The 13,597-nt window shown below is 46.9% G+C and overlaps 1 protein-coding gene across 1 annotated transcript; it reads left to right on the top strand.

Moving 5' to 3' along the window:
- The first annotated feature begins 2,936 nt into the window (after positions 1-2,936).
- LOC309534320 (uncharacterized protein) lies at positions 2,937-10,574 on the top strand. Its single transcript, XM_082226576.1, has 7 exons — positions 2,937-2,973; positions 5,276-5,431; positions 5,919-5,992; positions 6,649-6,697; positions 7,886-7,943; positions 8,767-8,846; positions 10,205-10,574. The coding sequence occupies exons 1-7, from the start codon at positions 2,956-2,958 to the stop codon at positions 10,244-10,246; spliced, it is 477 nt and encodes a 158-aa protein (XP_082082702.1). The 5' UTR covers positions 2,937-2,955; the 3' UTR covers positions 10,247-10,574.
- Positions 10,575-13,597: the final 3,023 nt, after the last annotated feature.

The following is a 13,597-nucleotide window of genomic DNA, read 5'->3' on the forward strand; positions in this document are numbered from 1 at the left end:
TAACACAATAAAATCCAAACCAGTAACAATTAATTGCACATTTATCCACAATCCAATTTCTTTGTTCGTTTAGCTTAATTAATGCAGCCGAGGTGATCAGCTTGATCCAGGGCTACCAGCTTTTCAAAGTCTGGAAGTCATTGACACCTCCAGTGCCCTTTTGCCCCTCTGCTTCTTAGTGCCCCCCAAATCCTACTGCCCCCCCCAGTTGCTTCCACCACCTTTAGGAAGCACTGAGTCAGAGAGTCAACACCGGAAATATTTTTGCCCCGCTCAGTGAAATATGAAGCCTGTGCAAAGATGGCAGCTTGATCCGATTCAGCTGAAGCCCTGGGATCCCGAGCTGCAGGGACCAGTTTGTTTATCTGGGCAGGTAATTCTCTGCTCCATACTGCTTAAAGTAAGGCTAGTAGGAAAGGCTATATTGATTAAGTATTATAATTCCTTCTCCTCAATACAGCAGGAAGTTACTTTGCAGATTTGTTTGAATCTCTTTAGTTAAGTGAAATATACTTGGAGTCAAGGGTGGATTTCATGCTCTTTATTCAGCTCATAGTGGTGAGGAGGAATGGAAGTTCCCCCAGAATGTCTGCTTTATATACATTATTTACACAATGGGCCCCACATGATTGGCTAATTCTTGGATTCTCCTGTAGGCCAATCAGGTTGCAGATTCACTTCCACCTGGAGCTGGATTGGGTGGCTCCTGTGGACCAATCAGACTGCTGCATTCTGGATCCTATTGTTCTAGGACCAATCAGACTGCTGCTTTTTGGATCCTATTCAGCTCAATACATAACATTAAGTAATACAATTTGGCTTGCCCAGAGGGATTATTCCTGGTGTCGCCTTTTATTCTTCTTAAAAGAATAAAGACACAAAGGTCTTTCCTTAAAAGTAACAAGAAGTTTACTGGAGTCAGGTACGTAGTCTTGTTGGTCTGATGCAGTGAAAATAAATTAATAAATTAAAAAATTGTCCAGTAGCACCTTAGAGACCAACTAAGTTTGTTCTGGGTCTAAGCTTTCACGTGCATGCCCTTATATATAGTGGGAGGGTGGGGTGGAGTTTTTCTCAGGAGGGTAGTAGGAGATGGGTGATTGACTCAATGGGTATGGTAAACCTGTTGATGACTGTTAACGACTGCAATTAGTCCTACAGGAAAAAGCAAGGGATAGTATGCAGATGACCCCACCCTCCCACTATATATACGGGTCTGGTGACTTCTGTTTCAGTGTATCTGAAGAAGTGTGCATGCACGTGAAAGCTTATTCCCAGAAAAAACTTACTTTGTCTCTAAGGTGCTACTGTAGAATCTTAAAATTTATTTTGAAGATGTTTACTCACATTTCAGTTCACGATGTGATCCCTGAAAGGCAGGCTTTAGCTAGTACAGTCATACCTCGGGTTGAAATAGCTTTTGGATAAGTATTTTCGGGTTGTGCGCTGTGGCGACCCAGAAATAACGGAGCACGTTACTTCCGGGTTTCGCCGCTCGCGCATGCGCAGAATGTCAAAATTACATCGTGCGCATGTGCAGAAGCGGCGAATCGTGACCCACGTGCACGCAGATGCACGGACGCAGGTTGCGTTCACTTCTGGATGCGAACGGGGCTCCAGAACGGATCCTGTTCGCACCCAGAGTTACCACTGTAGTTACATAAGAATCTGTGAGTTTGTCTCACATGGAGATTGAGCTCATGTGCTGCTGGCTAAGAGCCAGCAGACAGCAAAATTACATTAAGAGAACAAAATGGCCGCAGGAGAGCAGCACTGCAGTAAGAGATCAGCAAGCAAGAGAGCAGGTGAATGTGTGAGAGAGAAAGCTTAAGATGGCTGTGTGACTCGGCTCTTTTATGGAGTCAGCCAGGGCTGTGCCCATCTCCCAGGTCACATGCAGAGGGAGGACACTCCAGACCAGTGGAACAGGAAGTTTGACTGGCTGGGGAACATCCCCCTGTCTGTGTCCACTCTAGGGATTGTTTAATTTGGCTGCTCCAATGGATTACTTCCCACACAAACACTCTCCGTTTTTCACATCTGGATCTCAAAGCAGATGTTTTTTTTTTTTAAAAAAAAATATACAGAAAGGAACAACTACAATTAAAACCCCACATTTTAAAAACCCCAGAACGATTAGCCACGATCCCCTTAGGGCAGTTCTACACTTGCCATTGATAACGTTTAAAATGTGTTATTAAAATGTGACACCAGGGGGTGCTGCAGAGCAGAGAGCCACCGACAATGGGAAACTGCCATTCAGCGTTCTAAATGTTATTAAAAAATAATGTTCTGTAAGATCAATGTAGATCCAGCCCCTGCCATAAATATAAGGGTAGTATCCGATGCCATTTGCAACAGGACACCCGTTTCTTCTTCTCCTCTCTGTGGCTTCACACAACCTCAAGCCTCAGTTTATGTATCCAGGGAGACATCCTTTCAGACAGCGTGTCTCCTCCCCCCCCATTTTTTAAATTGATTTTCCAAATTTATAACAAACATAAACAAAAAAGAAAAAAAATACATATAAAAAACCAAACAAACATACAAACGTTCATCCTAACTATTATACTCCCACTTTTATTACCATTGTTAGTTGACTTCTTCCAATCCCTCTAGCTGATTTTCCATATATTTCATTATAGCAGTTTTCCAATACTAGTTTCCAATAAGATTAACTTAATCAATTAACATCTTTCTTTCTTAGCATATTCACTTCTATCCATAGTGTCATACAATTTAAAACATTTAACTCCCAAGCCAATTTGGTACTCACAAATATTACTACTTATATTATCTTAGGATATTTTACTAAATAATCCTTAATTTTTTTTTTAATTTAAGAAATCTCCTGGTTGACTCTTTGAACAGAGCTCAGCATGGGGGGACCATGGCAGAACATTATAATCAAGATTTATTTTCTTTCCACAGTCGACTGTGACCACCACTTTAATAATGAGCCACATCCCTGAGGTACGTGATCCTCCTTGGCTGTGTGTCAGGGGAGGGGGAGATTTTCAGAGATTTGTTCATGGGCCGGCAGGGTGGCGAAATGGCTTCTTGGGCCCCCTGCGTGTGAGCGACAGACACAACATTTTGAGAGCGATACCGACCACTTTGGAAACACCCCTCAACAAGTTCCGGACAATGATACCCTTTTCCTCTCCCCAGGAGAAGCTCTGGAAACCAGCCTTGGTTCAGCTGATGCTGCGCAGCGGGAGCCAATTGGCTAGTGCCTGTGTTGTCGCCAGCACATCTCTCCGCTCCGTCCATGGAGCAGTTTTGCAGCTGTTTTCAGGGGCTTCAATGGGGACAGGAAGGACTGCCAGCTGAATCAGGATTTGCTGGTCTGTCACACAAACTGTGAAGCCAGCTCCGACTGAAAGTGAAGAATCCTCTGGGCTGGCTTTTTCAAAAGCATTTTATTGTTCTCCCACCTGAGAGAAACACAATTTAAAATACAATCAACAGCAGCAGCTTATAGCTGGAATCGCTGCTTAGAACAAGTTTATGTTGCACATTGAAATCTCTCCAGATGTTTCTGTGGGTCTGGGGAGGTTGTCTCACTTGATTGTCCCATCTCATATGGTGAGATATTGCCTCTGGCCTCCCTGAGCTGGCAGGTCAGTTTCTCGACCAGAGCAACAGGGCCACACCTGAGCATGCCACGAATCTTATCGACAGGCCTGCTGCAGAAAACCAATGTTTAGCAATTTCTAAACAAAAACGCCAGCATCTCCTGGTGAGAGAAGTTGATTTCATAGAATTATAGAGCGGTGGAGCTGAAAGGGAGACCCAGGGTCATTGTATATTATTGAAATTGTATATTATGTCCTACATCTTGCGCCCATTTAATCATTACTGATTTTCCTTCTTCATCTTTGGTCTCCCATTCCAAAAGGATATTATATGCCTTTTAAAAATAATTTTGTGTTTTCTTCTATCACTTTATCAAATTAGAGCAAATTATATACCCAGGGTAGGGGGACGCGGGTGGCGCTGTGGGCTAAAGCCTCAGCGCCTAGGGCTTGCCGATCGAAAGGTCGGCGGTTCGAATCCCCGCGGCGGGGTGCGCTCCCGCTGCTCGGTCCCAGCGCCTGCCAACCTAGCAGTTCGAAAGCACCCCCGGGGGCAAGTAGATAAATAGGTACCGCTTACCAGCGGGAAGGTAAACGGCGTTCCGTGTGCGGCTCTGGCTCGCCAGAGCAGCGTTGTCACGCTGGCCACGTGACCCGGAAGTGTCTTCGGACAGCGCTGGCCCCCGGCCAATAGATGTGAGATGGGCGCACAAACCCCAGAGTCTGTCAAGACTGGCCCGTTCGGGCAGGGGTACCTTTACCTTTACCTTTATATACCCAAGGTAGCCACCAACTGTAAAGGAGATGAATTTATTTGACCCTATCTACATCAAGCTATATTCTATCTTTATCACAAACTCCGAATATAATTGCACATTGTATTAATTAACATTATTTTAAATATATTAGTGGCCATGAGATAATCTTAGCTTACAAATTTTATTGTTTAATGCCTTAATTTGTATAGTAAGGTACTTTTATAGCTCTGTTTAGAGTAGGTAATGTCTTGATAATATAAATGTTTTAAGTATCAATTCAGTATATTTTCTTTTAATTGTTGAATGATTCTGTGTACATTGCGGCAGCCTTTGGCTATGTGCAATAAAAATGACTGACTGACAGCTCCTTAAATACCAAATTGGTCTTCCCTCTAAAAGATAACTTCCATAACACCTTACGTTAAAAACCTGACAGTACCAAATGATCGAAGGTTATTCACCAAAGCCAGAATAAACGTCTTTCCTTCTGCAGTGTTGGATGGCAGGTTGAGAGGAGTTCCCTGCCAGGGCAGACTTTGCTCATGTGCCCAATACATCGATTCTATAAAACATATTTTGCTGCACTGTGCGAATTACGAGCAAGCCAGGGCTGAACTGATATTACCCTTGCTGGTACCTTTCCTAGGAAAATCAGAGGCTCGTTATGTCAGGTTCCTATTGGAAGACCGGACAAACGCTAGAACATTAACAGTGGCGAAGTTTTTATCGGTGGTTGCAAGAACCAAGGATCCCTATCTGAACAAAATGTTTGTTTAACCTGGAAGTAGACTGTCTGAATTGTACATTGCTTTGTAACGATTTGTTGGGTCTCGACCGTAATAAAGATTGATTGATTGATAACTTCCACCCCACTGGTAACGTGCGCCAGAGCCAGGATAGATGATCCTGAGAGATCACATCTACCCTCTTCTCCCACAGATTGAGTGTCCAGAGGATCTTCCTTCTTTGATGAAGTTCTCGTGCACAGGCATCTCCATCCAGCTTACTGCTAACTATGTCTATCTTGATGCTGAGCTGCGTATCGATATTGGCTATTCCCAGTCAGAGTTTGTTGGCCTCCTTCAACTTACAGTGGTAAGTAAAAACACTGGGCAAGTGACACTTCAGGAGCCGAGAATCAGGGGTGGGATTTTCTGAAAACCTCAATGAAGATTTTATCTACACCTATTTCCCTTCCCAATTCTTGTTTTGCTCCTTGGTCTCAACAAGAAGCGCGTCTCCCCCGATCTCCCCACCCTGCTGTACTGAAAAGATGAACTGTTAGGCACACGTGCTCTCTAGGCTCCTAAAAGCAAGCAGCACGCAGCTATAAATGAAAGGCAATAAATTGGTGAAAGACGAGCCACTCCTCTGTGCAACCTGAGCTTCTCGTTTAATTTTGCACATGCTTATTTCAGTTTAAAAGAAACATGCAGCGTCTGTGCGCAAGTGGTCGTTTGATACAAGACTCCATCTGATGTGAGCAAAGCTGGACGGAGTCTAAATCTCTTAAAAAACGGATTGCTCTCAATCTCCCCTGCCCCTCGGTTTGACTTTGATGCCCTTTGCATCCCAATTTCAGAGAGTGAGAATAATTCTCCGCCCGGCCATTGACTGCCAAAGAGGACTGCTGCTGTTGTCGGTGGATGTGATAAGGTAATGCATGCAAGGATCCATCCCCTGGTTTGGATTAGGTCTCTTGGGACTGTGCATGGAGGCCCTCGTGGGCAGCTGTGGTGGGCTTGGGGCAGAGAGCGTTGTTTGTGGGCACCCGTGACGCTTCTTCCTCCCTGCACACAACTCACACTCTGGAAGGTCCCCAGATGAGTAGGTGTTGAAGAGGCCTGTCTCGGAGTCGAGAGTGGATTTCATGCTTTTTATTCAGCTCATAGTAGTGAGGAGGAATGGAAGTTCCCCCAGAATATCTGCTTTATATACATTATTTACACAATGGGCCCCACGTGATTGGCTAATTCCGGGATTCTCCTGTAGGCCAATCAGGTTGCGAATTCCCTTCCACCTGGAGCTGGATTGGGTGGCTCCTGTGGAACAATCAGACTGCTGCATTCTGGATCCTATTGTTCTAGGACCAATAAGACTGCTGCTTTTTGAATCCTATTCAACTCAGTACATAACACTCAAAAAGCAGGGATGCAGGACTCAGGCTGTGAATGCAAGGAAGGAAAGAGACCATATAGATTGAAAGTTGCAAAGAGAACTGGGGCTGGCTTGGGATTGAAAGTTGGGGAATGGATGGGGAGGGGATGGGTGGCTCTGCCTCGCATCACAGCGGCTCATTCCTCTCTCCCCAGCGACCTCCAGATTACAGCTGCTTGCAGCGGGAAACCTTGCACGATTTCTGTAAGTATCGGGTGATTTAATGGGGGCAGCGGGGCTCATGGATGGAGCTGACCTCACTCATCCCTTTCCCACCCTCCAGCCTTTAGTCAGGCAAAATCAACATCTCATGAATTTTTGCCCAGGCCATTGTAGGGCAGATCGACCGCACAGATTTTAAACCGAGTGACACATCTCTTCCCTCTCTCTAGGGAATCGGGGCCCTGTGGTTTTGAGGGTGGCAGGGACCTCTAGCAGAGACCCCCCAGCCTTGACACCCAACTACAATTCCCATGATTCCTTGAGGGGAAGCCATGGCAGAGTGGAACTGGTGCTGAAGCGATGCTGGTTGCAATGCAGAGAATACTCTCCCGCCTTGCATCTTGCACTTTCTGGGCTCGATGGTTCTCCCCGTGGTCTTCCTTGGGGTCTTCATGCCTCTAAAATTACTAGCATTTGTCGAAGCCCCCAACTCTTGATCTATGCCATTCAGGGCTCTGCCCAGTATACCTGAAGGAGCGTCTCCACCCCCATCATTCTGCCCGGACACTGAGGTCCAGCGCCGAGGGCCTTCTGGCAGTTCACTTGCTGCGAGAAGCCAAGTTACAGGGAACCAGGCAGAGGGCCTTCTCGGTAGTGGCACCCGCCCTGTGGAACACCCTCCCACCAGATGTCAAAGAGAACAACTACCAGACTTTTAGAAGACATCTGAAGGCAGCCCTCTTTAGGGAAGCTTTTAATGTTTCTTAATCTTTGTTGGAAGCCGCCCAGGGAGGCTGGGGAAACGCAGACAGATGGGCAGGGTACAAATAATAAATTATTATTATTATTATCCAACACACCCTGGTAGAAGTGCTACTCACCTACCTTTCCCCCAGTCTCCTTCCAGTTGCTTTGAAAGGGACCCCAAAAGGTATCTAGTCCACCCCTTTGGCCCAAAGGCTGGTGGTCTCCGACTCACCCTGCTGCCCCACTCCCTTTCTTCCCTATACGGAAAGCAAGAGCAAATGCAGGAAAGGTGCGATGCCTCAGAAGGTGGCCCCATTCTCCTTCATTTGGAGGCTGCGTGGCCATGAGCCGTGGATTCTTTAGACGTGGTTCCTGCACTGCAGCGGGTTGGACTACGTGACCCTCGGGGACCCCTTCAAAGTCCACAGTTCCATGATTCCCATCTGCCTCTCTCTTGACGCGTGGAGGGTTTTCTTTTCGCAGGGCTCCGTGATAGAGGAACTGTTTCCGATAAGGACACACTGCCAGAACTTATTCAACGGTGAGTGTCGCTCAGGGGCGCGTTTTGCTGACACGGCTGGTGAGATTTGCACCGCCTCAAGCATCTCCTTCCGACTTTGCCGCAGCGAAATCTAGGGGATGGTCGGTTTAAAGGTTCCAGCATTCGGGGACACTTGACATGAATGTCGGGGGGCCCCCAATCCTCACTTGCCCCCCAATGGAAAGCCTTGCGAGAATGGCAACTTCCGTGTGGGTAAAAAATAAAATAAAAAGTGTGGCAGAAAAAATAACTCAAATATTGTGTGTTGCCAAAGGCTTGGAGGACTCAAAAAGCCCAAGCTGCTTGGTGGGTCTTTATCTGCACCAAATGCAGGCCGGACTCCCTCTCTGCAGTATATAGTGGAGAGAATAATTGGGTGCCCTCTTCCCACCTTGGATCAAATCTACGTTTCCAGGTGCCATAAGAAAGCTGCAGAGTTAGCGCAGGATAGTGCGCACCCCGCAAATGATCTCTTTCAGCTTCTGCCTTCTGGAAGAAGGTCCAGGGTTATAAAGACTAGGACTAGCCACCTGAGAAACAGTTTCTACACAAATGCAATTCTGGTTCTAAACACAGCATAAGGGGTCTCTATAGTATATTGTGTTTTAAGATGGGGTTTCAGAGTTTTTAGGGGGTTTTGAATGTCTTATGTAGTTTGTCAATTTCATTGTTCTGTATGGGACAATGACAATAAATATATTGGATCCTATCGTATCGTAAGTGCTCCAAGGCGAAACTGCCAGAGGTATCAGTCTTTGGCTCTTGCGATGTGGGCACACCCATAACTGCATGATAATATTTTATTCCCCGTCTTCTCCTGCAGAGGGGCTGAGAGGCGGAATCCCATGGCCTTTCCCGATAAACTGCGCCTGTTCCTCCTGCCGTGACGTCATTGTTATCCCGGTGAGAAGAGAGACTTTAAATTGTATGGCAGTGTTGGGTGGGAGTGCCTAAATCTCCGTTTGGGGAGAGAATGGGGGATGTAAGAAACGGGAGAATTGGGAAATAATGCGGGGGGGGGGGAGCACTGTGTTCCATAATCCCTCTTCTGTATTCGTAAGAACTTGATCATTTAGTGTGGCAGCAGCTACCCTTTGGAACTCCGTGCCTCTTGATGTTGAGCTCAGAAACGCTTGTGTGAATTTTATTCTGTTCTGGTATTTTAACTCCAGCTCTGGAGGCAGATGAGAGCCATTCTGGCTAGTAGCCATGAGAACGGGGGGAGTTTGGGGTGAGGAAGGTCTGCCGTTTGGCTATAGCTTGACTACCACCAAGGATCTCTTTTGCTGCCCCTGTCAGGCTCCCTCTCCAACCCATCCTGCTTTCCACTTCCCATAGTAAAGTTTCATTTCATTTATGTCCCTTCTGCTGTGTCCCGAGGGACGCGGGTGGTGCTGTGGGTTAAACCACAGAGCCTAGGGCTTGCCAATCAGAAGGTCGGCGGTTTGAATCCCCGCGACGGGGTGAGCTCCCGTTGCTCAGTCCCAGCTCCTACCAACCTAGCAGTTCGAAAGCACTTCAAAGTGCAAGTAGATAAATAGGTACCACTCCGACGGGAAGGTCAACGGTGTTTCCGTGCGCTGCTCTGGTTCGCCACATGACCCGGAAGCTGTAGGGCGGCTCCCTCAGCCAATAAAGCGAGATGAGCACCGCAACCCTACAGTCGACCACGACTGGACCTAATGGTCAGGGGTCCCTTTACCTTTACTGTGTCCTGAAAGGGTCCCAGTTGGCCAGGATTTCTTCCGTTGCCACCTTTCCCCCCCCCATGCCCCCGTTCATTCCAAAAGGGCCTGTGCAGGAGAACTTCCCAAAGGAATTGTGCCCCGAGTTTGTTATTTCATAAAAGTTATATACCCCCTTTGATTGGGAAAGGAAAACCTCGAGGGGCCTTGCAAAAAAGAGAAAAGAAAATGTGTACAAGGTATTTGTAACAATGCAAGAAATATAATTGTACAAGGGAAATGTATACAGAAAGTTTAATTACTGAAACAGATTAAAAGTTCCGTCAGCTTTCTAAGTTTGGGTGCTGCCACACTAAATGATGGAGTTCTTACAAAGGCGACACGGGTGTTAACGTAATGCAGTGGCCCCAATTCCCCTTCCCCGGAGGGCATGTGTCCACTGTTTGGCTTTTCTGCCTCAGGTGCCAGAATTTATAGGGGCCTGAGTTGAAGAGGGTGGAATCCAGTGGTGAAATGGGAGGTTCATCATTCTCACCCAATCTCTTCTGGCCTCTTTTTTTTTAAAAAAAAACACAGAAATTTGCCATGTGGTGCTGCAACCTGAACTACCTGCCCTGATGACCTCGGGTGGCTGGAGAAGACCCTTCGACGGAAGCCAGAGCGGTCCCTTTGCTTCGCTCAGAAGGGGGAAAAGGCGGGGAAACCCGGGTGGTTGATTTCTCTACGTTCTCTTTAGTGGGATGGGGTCAATCATGCACAGGGGTGTATCTTCAATTGTGCACATCTTTAGATCTTGCAATCAGGGCTTTTTTCAGCTGGAACTCAGTTGGTGCCATTCTAAGAGAACAAGGGAGGCGTTTGTGGTGAGTTCTGGCACCTATTTTTCTAGGAAAATAGCAGTGCTTATTTTGCTTAAGGGCAGTTTTTCAGGGGTGATTTTAAGTGCTAAAGGGCGAGAAGAAAGTTGTTTCATTAAAGAATCTTTGGGCTGCATTCCTGAGTTGTGGTGTTTGATATTTCTTTATTTAATTGCTTTGTCAAATTTATGCACTGTTTGATTCAACAAACAAACAAACACACACACACCTCAAAGCGGTTTACGAAAAGGTGAAATGACAAAATCAGGAATAATCTGCAATACTTTAAAACATGCAGAGAGTTAAAACAGATTAAAACTTGCCTCAACTTTCTAAGCCTCTGGACGGGTTTGTGTGAACTAGAACACTTTCGGCAGATACCGAAAAGAATATGGCAAAAGCAGCTGCTTGGCCTCAAGAGGCAGAGAATTCCAAAGTTGAGACGCTATCGCACTAAATGATCAAATTCTCAGCTAGCTCCTCACTGCTTGAGATATTCGCACCTAACCAAGGCTGTGCTTTGCACGCAGCTGCATTGCTTACATGTTAGTACGGGGGGTCTCCAATCTTTTGGGGACAATGGTCCCATATGGAATTTGAAGGAAGTGCAATGGGCATCCATCACAAAATGCCATGAGATGTGTGTGTGTGTGTGTGGCACAATGCAAAATGGAAGCCACAGCTAAAAGAGACAGGACCACAGTATGGTTCAGGCAGACCCCAATCAATCGATGTGGAAAAGCTGCCTTTATGTGTTAGCAAAGTCACTTAAATAATGCAGATGGAGTCCAGAGAGAAATAAATCCAGATAGCACTTTACTGACTGGCCTGAACAAAAACAGTGTATAATGTGAGGAGAAAGAAACAGAGGCTTTGTATTTCTTGGCCCCTAGGCATTGGCTCCTATGGTGAGTTCCCAAACATTTCCTTAAAAAGTTTCTTTCCAAAGTTTCTCTCTTCCCCCAGCGTGGGAAAAGGACTACTAGTAACAAATAAAAATGTTTACTTGCAAACTCCTCAAAGGTCAGATTCGTGCCCTTCAGAAAGTTGCACAGGCAGTAAAACTTTGCTTAGTTACAAAGTGGGGAAAGTTCCTAAATTGCTGGTATAAAATCTCAGGAGTGGCTGGTGAGAGCCATGCGGTCTGAGCAGCCAGCTGAAACCACTTCCTACCTTCCAGAGCAGGAGAAAACAAGCTTGCCCCATCCTCTTTGGGATGCCCAGGGCACCATTGGCCCATTGCAGAACACGCCCACAAAACCCCCACAGATCGGGAGGCGCCCAGGCAATGGCTGTGGGCTGATGGGACTTGTAGTTCCCGGAGGGCGCCACGTTGGCGGAGGCTGGTTTAGACAATTGCAGTTCTCTTGCTGCCACTTTCCGCACTCCGACTGACTCAGTTTAGTGCCAGTTCCCCACGGGCTCCTCTTCCCTTTGATGCCAACTTAGCAGGCGGCACATTAGAAGAGCTCCTTTTGCTCAGAGACTAAAAGCGCGGAGGACGCTTTGATGTCGGAGGAATTACGATCAAAGCTCCCGCCGGTGCCACAATGCAGCTGGCTCTGCAAGCGAGGAGGAAACAAAGAGGCAGCTAAGTGCACTCTGGTTATATTCAGATCAGAAGTGAGGAACTGATGAGCGGAAGAGACCCCACAGAGACACAAGGCCTGGCACTCGCTTTGACTGTCGCCCGGAGACTTGAAACCCAAAGCGCTTTACGGAAGAAGGTGGGGCACTGCCTGACCAATCCCAGTTTTTCCTAGGGGTGTGAAGGCCTGGAAGAAGGATCAAAAAGGTTTTTTGGGGAGGAGAAACCACCCCAATTCCACCCCCTTTTCCTCCCCGTTTGTTTCTGAAGATTTGGGGAAATAACAGAAAAGTGAGGAGGGAGTGACCTCATTTTTCAGATTTTGTTTCCTCCAAAAATTGCACAATTCCAATTTTCTCCCAGCCAGCCCCGACTTTGCTGACTTCTGACTTAGAAGCAGCCTAGCCCAGGGGGTGGCACTGCCAGAGAGCTTCCTCTGGGTCCTTGGCCTCAGGTTTTGCCCTTGCAGAACTCATCAGGCAGGAGGATGGGGGCGAAAATGGACTGTGTGTGTGTGTGTGTGTGAGAGAGAGAGAGAGAGATACAGAGAGAGAACGAGACAGACAGACAGACGGACAGACAAGGGAGCCGGCGCTTGTCCGCAAACAGCTCCCGGGTCATGTGGCCAGCATGACTAAGCCGCTTCTGGCGAACCAGAGCAGCGCACGGAAACGCTGTTTATCTTCCCGCCGGAGCGGTACCTATTTATTTACTTGCACTTTGACGTGCTTTCAAACTGCTAGGTTGGCAGGAGCAGGGACCAAACAACGGGAGCTCACCCTGTCACAGGGATTCGAACCGCCGACCTTCTGATCGGCAAGTATTAGGCTCCGTGGTTTAACCCACAGCGCCACCCGCGTCCCAATGTGAGTAAACCTTTTCAAAATAAAGTTAAAAATTCTTCAGCAGCACCTTAGAGACCAACTAAGTTTGTTCTGGGAATAAGCTTTCATGTGCATGCACACTTCTTCAGATACACTGAAACAGAAGTCACCAGACCCGTATATATAGTGGGAGGGTGGGGTCATCTGCATACTATCCCTTGCTTTTTCCTGTAGGACTAATTTCAGTCGTTAACAGTCGTCCACAGGTTTACCATACCCACTGAGTCAATCCCCCACCTCCTACGACTCTCTTGAGAAAAACCCCACCCTCCCACTATATATAAGGGTCTGGTGACTTCTGTTTCATGTGACTAGTAGGCTGTGACATTTCCAGACCTGGTAAAAGGCCAAGTCATGTAGCCTCCTCCCTCCCTCTTCCTTCTTTTTCATTCTGCTTGCTTCTGGCTTCACTTGGACTACACTCCTGGTTCTCAGCTAGCAGTCCCATGGTTGTCTCCCTTTTGGGGTAAACTTATTTCTATGTATTTGTAACTTTAAGTCTAAAGCCTGCCTTCAGGGATCTGCCTGATCATGAATAAGACTTTGGTGTCTTTATTCTTTTTGTTGTTGTTGTTTAGTCGTTTAGTTGTGTCCGCCTCTTTGTGACCCCCTGGACCAGAGCACGCCAGGCACTCCTGTC

The sequence above is a fragment of the Podarcis vaucheri genome (assembly GCF_965113315.1).
Source record: "Podarcis vaucheri genome assembly, chromosome: 6".
In the NCBI taxonomy this organism is placed as follows: domain Eukaryota; kingdom Metazoa; phylum Chordata; class Lepidosauria; order Squamata; family Lacertidae; genus Podarcis; species Podarcis vaucheri.

Excerpts from the sequence above, each read along its gene's own strand:
- LOC309534320 (XM_082226576.1), top strand. Across the intron at positions 7,944-8,766 it reads CTGCCAGAACTTATTCAACG|AGGGGCTGAGAGGCGGAATC; the intron begins GTGAGTGTCGCT and ends CTTCTCCTGCAG. Across the intron at positions 8,847-10,204 it reads GTGACGTCATTGTTATCCCG|AAATTTGCCATGTGGTGCTG; the intron begins GTGAGAAGAGAG and ends AAAAAAACACAG.